The sequence below is a fragment of the Arachis ipaensis genome, chromosome B08 (assembly GCF_000816755.2).
Source record: "Arachis ipaensis cultivar K30076 chromosome B08, Araip1.1, whole genome shotgun sequence".
NCBI classification, from domain to species: Eukaryota; Viridiplantae; Streptophyta; class Magnoliopsida; order Fabales; family Fabaceae; genus Arachis; species Arachis ipaensis.
The window spans coordinates 2,722,834-2,737,304 of record NC_029792.2 but is presented as its reverse complement, the minus strand read 5'-3'; the positions used below and the strand labels follow the sequence as shown (position 1 = coordinate 2,737,304).

General features: G+C 33.6%; 1 protein-coding gene across 1 annotated transcript; it reads left to right on the top strand.

The window, feature by feature from the left end:
* LOC107612532 (replication protein A 70 kDa DNA-binding subunit C-like) lies at nucleotides 6,979–10,252 on the top strand. The gene is made up of 12 exons (XM_021109456.1): nucleotides 6,979–7,128; nucleotides 7,244–7,511; nucleotides 7,571–7,694; nucleotides 7,793–7,914; nucleotides 8,002–8,086; nucleotides 8,182–8,314; nucleotides 8,450–8,604; nucleotides 8,725–8,854; nucleotides 8,951–9,151; nucleotides 9,286–9,382; nucleotides 9,482–9,591; nucleotides 9,699–10,252. The coding sequence occupies exons 1-12, from the start codon at nucleotides 6,979–6,981 to the stop codon at nucleotides 9,867–9,869; spliced, it is 1,746 nt and encodes a 581-aa protein (XP_020965115.1). The 3' UTR covers nucleotides 9,870–10,252.

Below are 14,471 nucleotides of genomic sequence, written 5' to 3'. Positions count from 1 at the left end.
ATTACCTTAATAAAATATTTTTAAAAAGTATAAACTTTATGGAGTGACAATATCCACAACTTATACTAGTTTTACTCTATAGCAGGTAACATCTTATTGGGCATATCATTATCACATTTGCGTTTGTGTTTGGGTGATTGATTTGATTCAATTACAATTATGTACAACTAAAGCAATTAATTAATTATATCAACTATTTTGTTGTAAATAAATTTAAAAAATAAATATAAAATAAAAAAATATAAATAGAGAATATTCGTAAATATTAATATCTTAATATAATAGAAATGATATATATATATATATATCATTATACACTAGTAAGGCGTGGATTCATCTCCGAGCTGGAAAGCTCCCCGCGTTCCAGGCCGGCTCCTATCCCAGGTGGCACCTCTCCTCTACGGTGGCACCTCCTCCAGCTGGCTCCTCACGTTCAGGGATGCATGTGCTCCTCTGTCAGTAGTCGTCAGCCATCCCTTTCACCTTCTCTCTCATGCAACGTTGCATCCTTTTCACCGAATCACTGAGCCAACCTTCCCTCTTCATGGATCTGCTTGAATAGGTAATGATTTCTTTGAACCCTAGCAGTTTTGCTTTCTTCTTCAAATTTCGTTTCGTCTGCGGTACGAAACTCTGTCTACGAGCTGTGTTCTCCTGGAAGTTTGTTCGTCGCCGTTCATCTGGGTTACTGATTTCCCAAATTCCCGGTAAGATTCAAGATCTCAGATCAATCAATCAGGTTCATCGAAACCTATTATCCTGTTGGTCCTTTTTCTCTTCCTTGATTCTGTCGATCTTTGTGATGAATTTTGTCATCGGTTCGACGATTGATCTAGGTTTTATTGTGTATGGTTCCTGAAATCCCTGATTGTGCAAATTCTGAACATTTTTTGTATCTGTTCTATGGTTAATCGAGATTTTATTTTCTAGGGTTTGTGAAATTCCTAATCTTGCAAATTGTGATCATTCTAGTATCTGTTCGATGTTTAACCCACATGTTATTGTCTAGGGTTTCTGAAATTTCTAATTTGCAAATTCTGTATGTCACTTGGTTTTTTTGTGGGTTCATGTTGTTGGTTAGATTTTTTTGGGTGTTGCTGTTAACCTTCAGTTTGAACTTATTATCAGATCTCCTTTTGGTACCTGTTGAATTGTTTGTTGCATGTGTTTTGTGTTTTTCATGAATATATTTTTGATTTATTACTTTGTTTACATTCGACAAATCCCTTGAGTTTTTTTTACTATTTTCTGTTTTGAGAAACATGTTCTGTTATCTATATTTGATGTAATGTTCACATGAAAATGTGGTTTGGATACATAATAAGGTTGTTCTGTATATTCTTTATTGGGAATCCGAAATTTGGGCATCTTTAACAAGGTATGAGGTTTGAATTTCATCCCTTTCATGAATGTTGATGTCATTTTGAGATTTTTTTTAATTTTTATCTAAACCTTTTTTTTTTCCATTCATCTACTTTTTTGAATGTATCCTTACCTAACACATTTACCAACTCTCATTGTGATGAGTAGAATCATTGTTTGGGGTAGTTGATTACTGTCTTTCCTATGGTCTTATGAGGTGTAGCTGCACTGTAGTAGGTATGGTCTCATATCTCAATTTCTGGTGCGTATTGCTTGATTTCTTGAGAGTTTCACTTGTTTTTCCTTTTTTTCTGTTGGTTCAGGTTTATCTCATATGATTAGTTGTTTTATATTTCAGTTGTTGGAAGGACATGCACCTCCCTGACCCCAAGTTAAGAGGTTCATTGAGAAAAGAATGGCCTTCTGCCATTAAAATGGCTTCAATGTGTTCTTTCTCTAACTAGCACATGTCTTTCCCCAAAGAAATAAGTATCCAGCAGCTGGTCTTCCCATCAAAATGTTTTTTTCACATTTAATAAGGTTGTGCTATATATTCTTTATTGGAAATTTAAAATTTTGGAATCATTATCAAGCTATGAGGTTTCTGTCTCATCCTTTTCCTGAATGTTGATGTGATTGACAGTTTTTTATTAATGTTTGTGTATACTTTTGCTCCCATTTATCTCCTGTCTCCAATTTATTGCTACCTAATACATTTACTAACTCTCATTGCCAGCACTAGAATCATTATTTGGGGCAGTTGGTGACTGCCTTCCCTTTTCTCGAATGACATGTAGCTGCATTGTAGTAGTTGTGGTGTGAAATCTTAATTTTTGGTCCCTATTTTTTTATTTTTCCAAAAGTTTACTTCTTTTTTCTGTTTTTGTGTTGGTTCAGCTTTTGCTACTATCATTAGTTGTCTATGTGCCATTGGATGGAGATGAGAATGTAGGAATGCCTATCAAGGTATGGACTTTCTATCTAACCTATTTGGTGTAGGGGTGTGCAAAAAAACTGGTTTCACTGAACTGAATTGAAACTGTTTTAAATAAACCAGTTTTTTTAAATAAAAAACTGAACTGAAACCATAGTTTTTATGAAAACCAGTTTATTAAAAACCAGTTTTTATGGTTTAGTTTAGTTTTAAACCAAATTAAAACTGGTTTTATTTAAACTCTAAAATAAGTTTTTACATACTCTTTTTCTCTCTCTCCCTTCACTCTCTCTCCCCTTCCTCTCTCTCTCCTCCTCTCTCCCTTCTCTCTCGCTTTTCCCTTTCTTCCTTCTCTCTCTCTCTCCTCCTCTCTCCCTTCTCTCTCTCTCTCTCTCTCTCTTTTTCCTTTCTTCCTTCTCTCCCTTCTCTCTCTCTCTCTCTCTCTCTCTCTCTCTCTCTCCTCTCTCTCTCTCCATTTTCTCTCCCTCTCTTTCCTTTTTCTCCCCTCTCCCTCGCTCCCCCTCCCTTCCCCCTTCTCTCTCTCTCTCTCTCCCTCCCTTCCCCCTTCTCTCTCTCCTCTCCCTCCTCTCTCTCTTCCTCTTTCTCTCTCTTTTTTTCCTTTTTTCTCTTTCTCTCCCTTCCCTTCTTTCTCTCTCTTTCTTCTCCCTCCTCTCTCTCTTTCTCCTCTTTCTTCCCTTCTTTTCTCTCTTTTCTCTTTCTCTCTCAACCTTCTCTCACTCTATATCCCTCTTCTCTCTCTTCCCTTCTTTTCTCCAAAACAAGAGAGAGAAAGAGGAAGAGAGAAAAGAGAAAGAAAGAGGGAAGAAAGAGAGATAGAAAAGAGAGAGAGAGAGAGATGAGGAGGAGGAGAGAGAGAAAGAGAGAGAAGGAAGGGGAGAAAGAGCGCAAAATAAAGATAAAGGAAGAGAGAAAGGGAGAGAAAGTGAGAGAGACAGAGAGAAAGAGAGAGGGAGAGAGAGAGAGGAGGGGAAGAGAGAAGGAGAGAGAGGGAGAGAAATAGAGAGGAAGAGGGAGAGGGGAGAGAGTGAGAGAAAAGGATAGAGGGAGAAAAGGGAGCGAGAAAAAAAGGGGAGGGGGAGAAAGAGGGGTAGGGGAGAGAGAGAGAGGAGGGGAAGAAAGAGGAAGATAAGAAGAGAGAGGGAGAGAAAGAGAAAAGGACAAGAGAGAAAGAGAGAAAGAAAAAAAGAGGGGAAGGGGAGAAAGAGGGGGAGAGAGAGAGAGAGAAGAGGAAGAGTGAGAGGGGAAGGAGAGAAAGAAAGGGAGAGAAGGAGAGAGAGAGAAAGGAGGGAGAGAGGGAGAGAAGAGGAGAAAGAAAAGAAGAGGGAAAGAAAAGAGAAAAAGAGAGAGAAAAAGAGGGAGAGAGAGAGAGAGGGGAAAGAGAGAGAGGGTAAGAAAGAGAATATAACATCTAACTTTATATATGTTAAGAGAGAGGGGGGGAGAGAAAGAGGGAGGGGGAGAGAAAAGGAGAAGAGGGAGAGAGAGGAAGAGGGATAGGGGAGAGAGAGAATGAGAGAAAGGGTGTAAAAATTAATTTTATATATGTTAAAAGTTAAAACTAGTTTTAACCTATAAACCAGTTTAAACTGGTTTTTTCTATTAAAACTGGTTTTATTTTTATGAACTGGTTTAAACTGGTGCACTGCATTGTAAATTGGTTTAAAACCAGTTTCTTATTTGACAAAGTAGTTTGGTTCAGTTTCTAAACCATTTAAAATGGTTTAGTGCAGTTTTAGTTCAGTTTATGAGAAAACTGAACCATGAACACCCCTAATTTGGTGAGTGGTGATGTCATTGATATGAATTGATTCATAGCTTTTTCCTCATTAAATGAAAGATTTGGTTATTCAATTTTTTTGTGGGTTCATGTTCTTGCTTAGAATTTTTTGGAGTTGCTGTTAAGTTTCAATTTTAAATCATTATCACATCTCCATTTGTTATCTGCTGAATTGTTTGTTGCATGTATTTTTGTTCTTTTTCATGAATATATTTTTAATTTTTTATTTTGTTTATATTCAACAAATCCCTAGACTTTTTATACTACTTTCTGTGTTCTGAAACATGTCCCCTTATCTATGTTTGATGTTATATTCACATGAAAATGTGGTCTGGATACATAATTAGGTTGTGCTCTGTATTATTCATTGGAAATTCGAAATTTTGGAGTCATTATCAACACATGAGGTTTCAATCTCATCTCTACTATGAATGTTAATGTCATTGAGAGATTTTTACTCATCTTTGTGTATACTTTTTTTCCCCAGTCATCTGCTGGTTTGAATGTTTCCTTACCTTACCAATTTATAGCAACTCTGATTGTTATCAGTAGAATCATTGTTTGGGATAGTTTATTACTGCCTTCCTTATGTTCTTATGAGCTCTAGGTGCACTGTAGTAGGTATTGTGTCATATCTCAATTTATGGTCGCTATTTCTTAATTTCTTTAAAGTTTCACTTGTTTTTCTTGCTTTTGTGTTGCTTAGGTTTTTGATCCTATGATTAGTTGTCTATATGCTATTCAATGGAGATGACCATGTGAGAATGCCTATGAAGGTATGGGCTTTCTATCAAACCTATCTGGTGAGTAGTGATGTGATTGATATAAATTGATTTTCCCATCAAAATGTGTTTTCCATATGTAATAAGGTTGTGCTATATATTCTTGGAAATTTAAAATTTTGGAATCATTATCAAGGTATGAGGTTTCAGTCTCATCCTTTTCGTGGATGTTGATGTGATTGACCGCTTTTTATTAATGTTTGTGTATACTTTTGTTCCCATTTATCTCTTGTCTCCAATTTATTGCTACCTAACACATTTACTAACTCTCATTGCCAGCACTAGAATCATTATTTGGGGTAGTTGGTGACTGCCTTCCCTTTTCTCGAATGACATGTAGCTGCATTGTAGTAGTTGTGGTGTGAAATCTTAATTTTTGGTCCCTATTTTTTTATTTGTCCAAAAGTTCACTTCTTTTTCCTGTTTTTGTGTTGGTTCAGCTTTTTCTGCTATCATTGGTTGTCTATATGCTATTGAATGGAGATGACCATGTGAGAATGCCTATGAAAGTATGGGCTTTCTATCAAACCTATTTTGTGAGTTGTGATATGATTGATATGAATTGATTTATAGCTTTTTCCTTATTGAATGAAAGATTTGGTTATTCAACTCAATTTGATTCTCATTTTTTTAAAATTATTTATGTAAAAATTATTTGCTATTTCACCTCTTGAAAAGACATGGGGTGTTTCTCCTGAATTTGAGATGTCATTCCCAGTGGAATTGGCTTTCTTAGATTAAGATGGTATCATTTTGCTATTTTTCCCCACTCATCTGCTGGTTTAAATGTATCCTTACCTAACCAATTTATACCAACTCACAATTTCTGGTCCCTATTTCTTGATTTCTTGAAAGTTTCACTTGTTTTTTCTGTTTTTGTATTGGTTCGGGTTTTGCTCCTATGATTAATTGTCTCTATGCTATTGAATGGAGATGAGAATATGGGAATGCCTATGAAGGTATGGACTTTCTATCAAACCTATTTGGTGGTTACTGATGTCATTGATATGAATTGATTCATAGCTTTTTCGTCATTGTACCTAATCTATTTATGAGTGGTGATGTGATTCACAAAAAATGATGTGTAACCTGTTGTTTATTTGTTTATTTTTTTTTCAAGTTCAAATGAATTGGATTAGATTTATCTCTTGGTTGTTTTAATTCTGTTTTATTCTTCAGCTGTTAGATGGAGATACACCTGCTTGGCCTCAAGTTAACACGTTCCTTGAGAAAAAAATGTCCTTGTGCGAGTAAAATGGGTTCATGCTATTATTTGTCTAACTAGCACATGTCCCTAGCCAAAGAAAAAACTATCCAGCAGCTGGTCTTCCCATGAAAATGTGTTCTCCACACATAATAAGGTTGTGCTATATATTCTTTATTGGAAATTGGAAATTTGGGAATCATGATGGACGTATCAGCTTTCATTATCATCCATTTCATGAATGTTGATGTGATTGACATGTTTCTATTCATGTTTGTCTATACTTTTGTTCCCATTTATCTATTGTTTCCAATGTATCCCTACCTAACACATTTACCAACTCTCATTGCCATCACTAGAATCATTGTTTGGGGTTGTTGCTGACTGCATTTCCTATGGCCTAATGACATGTAGCTGCACTACAGTAGTTGTGGTGTGATATCTCAATTTCTGGTCCCTATTTTTTTATTTCTCGAAAGTATCAATTCTTTTTCTTGCTTTTGTGTTGTTTCAGCTTTTGCTCCTATGATTAGTTGTGTATGTGCCATTGAATGGAGATGAGAATGTGGGAATTTTTATCAAGGTATGTGCTTTCTATCCCATCTGTTTGGTGAGTTGTGATATGATTGATATGAAATGATTCATAGCTTCTTACTCATTAAATGAAAAATTTGGTGATTCAACTCAATTACCCTCCATTTCCCTCCTGAATTTGAATTCAAAAATGTGAGATTGTGTCCTGAATTTTTTCTATAAAAGGAATGTGGGTGAAGCACAATGAATGCACAAACATTCTGCTGTGTTGGATTCCCTCCTAAGCTATATTTATTTCAGAAATTTACTGTTTACATTTTGATCTATTTCATCAACTCATTTTATCTCCTTTCTTTTTATTGCAATGCCTCCTCCATTTGATATGATTTCTAAGATGCATCCTCCTAGAGAGGCTTGGAGGCTGAAAGTTAGGGTTCTAAGGCTTTGGGTTGTACCCTCTTTTGGTAACCATGAGGTTCCTAACTCAATGGAGATGATTCTCCTTGATGAGCATGTTAGCCCCTATTAGCTTCTCTTTTAAATATGGTCTTACTTGTTGTTTTTTTAAGTTTTCAACTTTACATTATGTGTTTGATTATTCTGATTTTGTTCTTTTGTTCCATTTCTAGTGTGAAAAAATACAAGTTACAGTCAAGAAACCACTGCTTAATAGGTTTAGGGATCATATAGTTGAAGGACAAGTTTATAGAATGGCATATTTTACTGTTGTGTCAAATCATGGTAGTTATAGAGCAACTTCTCATGAATTCAAATTGGTTTTCCTTCACCGAACCACTATTGTAGCTGTTGATGAAGATGTCATCCCTAAGACTTGTTTCAACATGTTTCCTTTTTCTGAGCTGTTGAACATGACCCAAGATTATGATTTCTTAGTTGGTGTGTATAACTTTCTGCTTTTCTGTTATTGAAGTTTTTTTAACAAATCCTTTGAATAGTTAATAGATTGTGTTTATTTGGAATAGATGTCATTGGTCTTTTAACTTCAGTCGGAGAAGAGAAAGAATATGCAAAAGAGGGAAAATTTGTGAAAATGATTGCATTGGAATTAACTTCAAAAGAGTATGTTCATTGAGTGATTTCTGCTGCTTTCTCTTTATCTTTTAATGATCTTTTTTGCTTATTTTCTGTTTTATTCTTTGTGATCTTTTGAGTTTCAGTCTTACAGTGCGATGTGCATTATTTGGGGATTATGTTAATCAAGTGAATCATTTCCTTGCCTCTGGCTATGTGGAGCAGCCTGTTGTGGTGATTCAGCTTGCAAAAGTCAAGTTCTTTAGGGGTATATTTTTTTTTCTGTACATCTCATGGCTGCTATAGGTATTGTGTCCAATAAAGTTTGCTAAACTCTTTCTTTGTTGTTGTGTAGGTCAAGTAGGTCTTCAAAATGTGATGTATGCCACTCAAATGTTATTTAATCCTGATATTCCTGAAGTTGTTGAATTCAGGCAGAGGTTAGCATGCTTTATTTAGTTGATGTTTATTGTATTCTTTATTTACAAGCTATCTGGAGTAACAAGTACAAGTATTTGCATTGATTTTTTTTTAGTATGATTGAGCAAGGTGTCAATGGTACCCATCCGCTGTTTATTGCAAATGAGGGTAAAGTTCTCTCATTGGAAGATGATTTCATGCGTTTAACTAGAAAATGCACTATTGAAGAGCTTCAAGATAACAATCAGGTTGTTTTCTTTTGAGTTAGTTGTGTTTCTGTTTCTTTTATACACAAATGAACCGAAAAAGAAAATCAAACAAGAATTTCCAGATCTGTTTTTTCATTCATGCTGTTAATTAACTCTGAAATGCCCATTGGATAGGAGGGTTCTTTTATCATTTTTAGTGCAATTCAAGGTATTGTTGAGGATGGAGGTTGGTGGTATTCTGCTTATGTGTGTGGAAAGGGTATCTATCCTCAAAATGGTGCATATTACTGTGATTTTTGTTTGAAGCACATAACTAATGTCACTCCAAGGTCAGAAAATTTGTTGAAAATGTTTTCTCATATTGTAGAGTGGATTGTTTATAAAAATAAGGTTTGTTGGTACTATTTATCTGAATGATTGTGTTATTTTTTATTTTTTTCTCTATACAGATTTAAAATTAAAATAACAGTTGAAGATCATACTGGGGAGGGTATTTTCCTTCTCTTTGATCGTGAGGCATCTTATTTACTTAAGAAATCATGTGCTGACTTGTTTACTGAGGTTCAAAGAGATGCAAGTGTATGTTTTTAGTTTTCTTTTATGTGTTGTTCAGTTTATGGTTTGCCATATTTATTATTGAAACTCTATATTTCTTATGTATTACTTTCAAAACAGCTTATATGTGGGGATACTTATCCTCCCATATTCCAAGTGCTCATTGGAAAGAAGTTGCTGCTCAAGGTTGATATCAAAGGTGTCCCACATGATACATTTTATGGGACTTTTCGAGTTAGGAGAATTTGTGATGATTCCACCATTATTGCGATGTTTGAACTACCCGATTATGACGCTAATGACGAGTCTACTCCAAAAAAGGTTAGATATACATACAAATATTTTTAGATCGTGTTAATTCATCCTTAATTTGTTATTTTTTATTTATGTATCTTACTGTGGTGAATTTCTGTTATGGTCTTATGTATTTTTAAACTCTTATGGCATATGAATAGGAGCATGATTTACACAAATCTGTTCCTTGTGGAAAAGGAGATGTTGGTATTAAGAAGGAGTTTTCAGATAGTTTTATCAAAAGTGAGAAAGATGCTGGTGAGTATTCTGGGATTTTGTGTAAATCCCCCATTCTTATAGATTTTTTAGCTGGAAAACAGCCTGCTATTTCTGGAGGGACTGAGTTTGTTGCCTTAGATGATGGTGAACATGGAAAAGAAGAGAAAACACCCAGCAATGATACTGTTAGTGATGATCTTTCTGCTAAACTCGATATATTGCTTAGCTCAGCAGAAAAAGAAACTCAGGTACTCATGGATAATAATTTTTCTTCTTATTCCTATGTGTGGTGTTTCTAATTGTATTTTGTATTCTTGAGTGACTTTCATGCCTTTTTTTAATTTCTTTGTCATAGGAGGTGTTGTCCCATGTTGTTGACGCATCTTTGCAATATGGAGAGAAGCTTATTCATGAGAATCATGTTGTCACCTCCAAGGGTAAGAGGAATTTGAATCCTCAATTTGAAGAGGCTGCTGTTGATGTAGATGGGCGTGGGTTCAAGGTTGCCAAGGTTAATGGAGTTTGATTGAAGGTGTGGAATTGAGCTGCTGTGTCTAGGTGTAGGTGTTTTATGTATTGTATATCTATAAGTATTTAGGAAGGCTTGTGATTGCAAATAGGTGGACATGTAATCATGCTAGCTGGATGTTATTTTGATTTCACTTTTTTGGATTGTGTCCAACAAATAGGATTGTCAGATATAGGGGTTTTCCTTTTGTGATGGCTCGGGTAATGTGCCAAGTTGGTCTATTCTCAACTCCTCTTTTTGTAATAGTGACTCTGCTAGGGATTGGACACATTTTCAATATTGTACCCTCTTTATGTTACATACTAGGATATGTGGTCATATGTTGGAATACTCCTTATCATAGGGGTGATAGCCATATGTAATTGTCTATATCACTATCAATCAATATTTTAATGAAATGCAGCAGTCCTTATTTGTATCTCTTTATTGTTGTATAACTTTATCTTTTTATGTTGGTTAGTTATTGCTGTTCATTATAATACTCTATTTCTTTTATTTTATGCGTTATCAGAGGTGTGAATGTTTATATGAGTTCTTTATTGGTGTGTTTGACAACTTTTGCTGCCAGCCATCCCTTTCCCCTCCCCCCTCCTTTTTTTTTTCAATTGTTGCTTATAGTAACTTAATAGGAACTTAATGATGTGCATGTGTTTTTGGGACTGAATCAGGCGTACTTCTTGGCTTTTATGTTTCAACCTCTTGTTTTCTTTAGTACGAGTAACACAGATGTCTCATAACTCTATTCGTGCTAGAGAATATAGGCGAAATTCTTTGAAAAGAAAGCGAACACAAAGTCAACATCGAAATGCAAGAGGTTAGTACCGAAATATAATGGCCAATGTGCAGTTTTGTCCAGTAGTATCAATCTCAATTAATTAGATTACTGATTTGGCTTAATGTTCTTTAATTTGTTATTTTCTACTATTTTCTGCATGTGTGAGACTGATTGCTTTGCCCCTTTGTCGCTTTTCTATGGATATTTTTTTTTAAATTCATTGAGCTGTTTACTGAAGTAGAATCTTTTTAATTATTTATTCTAAAGTTTTCTTCTCATTATAATGTTAGTTCATTTACGTGATTATTGTTTTCTTGTGTTGCTCAGTTGGTAATAATAGTAGATTTAAAATACCTCTATTTGCTAAATAATTAGGTAAAATTATGTGAAGCTTTTTTAGCATGTTTTGTTACACGAGTTAACTTTGGAAAGAAATTTGAATATAGGGTGATAGAGCTCTTCCCTCAAGTTTTGTTTCAACTCATGGGGAAGGATTAGGGCCAATATTCTATGTCATTGACGAGTTAGATAATTGTTTATCGCTGGAGGTGATCAGAAAGAATGATCAGTTGCTGATAACTGAGAACTCATTTGAACTGATTAGAACTTTCTATCTTATCGATAGACCGGCATCTGTTCAATTTAGGTATGTTGGTTTTGAAATTTTTTTTATTTCATTGTTCGATAAGGACAACCAACCCATCCAAGTTCACCTTGATCCTGACTGCTATGTTCCTGAGCTAATAGACCCAGAGACACTTGATAATGTGTCAAGAGTCTTCCACATAAAGTATACCAGGATGGAAGAAGACTCATCAGCTGATGTGATTGTTCTATCTGTGTCTGAACCATCGGATGAACAGTTTTCATCGGATGGTGATGAAGACAATGATCAAGATGGGCCACTGGTGGGGGATAATCCACATAATCCGATAGATTTGTCTAGTGGTAGCAGTTTATCATTGGAAGTTGATGAACACATTAACGCGTCAAATGAATTGGCTGATCCTAGGTAATGCTACATGTAACTATTTTTCTTTCTTTTGTATTTTAATATCATTTGATAGCTTTCTATTTTTTACTGTCGTGACTAAGGTTCATATTATCTTGAATTAGATATGCTCCAGAGGTTTCTTATGAAAAGAAGATCAAAGCTTCGAATGTCGGACAACCTAGATTGGTAACTTGATCTTAAAGAGTGTTTTCTTTTTTTTTCCCTGCAAACTTATTGGATGTTCTTCCTAAATCTGTTATTCATTGTGTATGAAAATATTATGTTTATGTTAACTATGAATTATTCGTTGCAGTATTTAGCTTCAAAATTTGCTGTGTATCTTAAACCATCTGGAGATGGTTCGATTTGGACGATCACTGGTCCAGATTCCAATGTTGAGAAGAATGTGTTCTTTTTTCACTTACTGAATAGTGGAGGAAGAGGTACAGAATGAAAAGTTGGGGTCGGGTGGAGTGAATGTTGTAGAACATACAATTTAAAGGAGGGTGATACCATCACTTTGAAACTCAGCTCGATAGCTAACTGCCAGATAGAGTTATCGATTCAGCGTTGTTAGGCCTCCTATGTATAACTCTATTTGATGGATATTTTGATTTATATGTGAAGTTGTCTTGGACATATTTTATTTTTTGTTTAATGAACAAATTTATATATGTTGTATATATTTTGTTTTGCTAACAGTAAGTATAATACGTAATAGTAAACTACATCTCTATTGTACTTTTTTTTCTGTTTTTTTTTAGTGTTTAGCAATTGTTTGAATATTTTATTAACTTTTATTATCTTACAAAATATGTTATATATTTATTGACATATTGAATAATTGTTGTAATCTATTTTTTTATTTTAGTCTAATGATAATTTTGTAATTATTTAAAGTTAATACAATATATCTATTTTTATAAAATACATTTTAGTTATATTCTTAGTATTTTTCTTTTAAAAAAATTTAAATTTCGTGAATCCCATGCATTACACGGATTATCACGCTAGTATATATATATATATAGAGTCTGAAGTTTAGCCTCACATTTATAGTCGTACTAAGTTTTTTATTTACAATCTTCATTCATATAATCTATTTAAAAACTTAAGTATTCTCTTTTTTAAAAAACTAAGCCATCCAAATATTAATGAGCGTTTATAATTATTTTTATAACATATTTGACTTTTAATATAAAGATACACATTAACTAAAATTTTTTTATATTATAAATTAAAGCATGCCGATAACATGTCACTAAAAATAAAAACGATATTAGTAAATACTTGTAAAATTATTATGGAAGCGATCATAACAGTAGAATAATGATGGTACACTAGAAATTAATCCCTAATGAGGATGAATAAACATCTTATCAAAATCATAATAATGTAATGGCATAGGATTCCCCACCACAGGCATAATATAGTGTATAACAAACATTCTCATATAAATTTTGAAATATGTTAATGATTAATTGATTATGTATGTGTGTGTTACCATGTATAAGAATCTATGAATTGCATACAAACTTCAACAATTCACCATAGCAAAAATGAGAAGATAAGAAGTCTCGTTCTATATTCTCTTTACATGTCTCATACTTGCAGCTTTTCTAAATAATCATTTTGCTACTGTTGAAATACATAAGGTTATTCATTCGGGTATGCATGTTTGTGACATTTGAAGTCTCTTTAATTTATGATTATTCTTACCTAGCTATGAACCAAGTTGTATATATATGTAAACACAATCAAAACACCTCAGCTAATTGAATTGCATGTGACCTTTTTATAGTTAAGTTGGGCAGCGTTTGGTTTAAGAGACATAGACACTGAGACATAGACACAGTGATACACGGTGACACATGTCTGCTGTTTGGTTTGGTGAGACACAGATTTTCGAAGGACACGGGAGGACACGGATAGACACGGAGACATTAAATTTGTGTACCTCCAATTTGGTGAGACACTAAGACACAACTTGTGAGACACTAATTTTTTTACTCTTTTACCCTTATTGAAATTTTAAAATTTGTCCTCTTATCTCCCCAAACCTTTCTTTTTTCTCTTCCTCTTTTAGATTCTATAACTAAATTTATCTTTCTATTTTCTTTAAAAAAAAATTGTACATTTAATTTTTTATTTATTTAAATTTTGATTAATCTTTAATAAATTCTGAGCTTTAGTTTTTTATTTTTTTTAAAAAAATATATATTTAATATTTGAATGATAATTTAAGATGATATTAGAAGAAATAAAAAATATTAAAAGAAATAAAAATTCAATGGTGATGACATGTAGTGTTTGGGATAATGGATGTACAGTAATAATAGTAAAACTTGTGGTAGAATGAAGGGTAATTCAGTCTTTTTAAAATATGTGTGTCTTGTTCTTTATTTTTACCAAACACAATAGATAGACACAAATATTTTATGTCCATGTCTTTAATGTCTATGTCTTTGTGTCTATGTCTCATCATATACATCAACCAAACGGAGCCTTGAAGCTGATGAGAACCATGGAGGGCAATCCAATGCCACCACGTCCTGTTACCTATTNNNATACTATAGTGTGTGTTTGGATTGTAGTTTGTCAAATTGGAGTTTGAATAAAAGTGATTTTATAGAATTGATTTTGGGTAGAAGTAAGTTTGTGTTAACATTATTTATGTTTGGCAATTCTATACCAAAATTGATTTTGATAAAATAAATATTGTTTGGATAATATTAGTTAATATTACTTTAGATAAATAATTACTTAAAAAGACATGATATTAAACTATCATGTTATCTTTTTATACATATTTAATTTTTCTTTTATACTT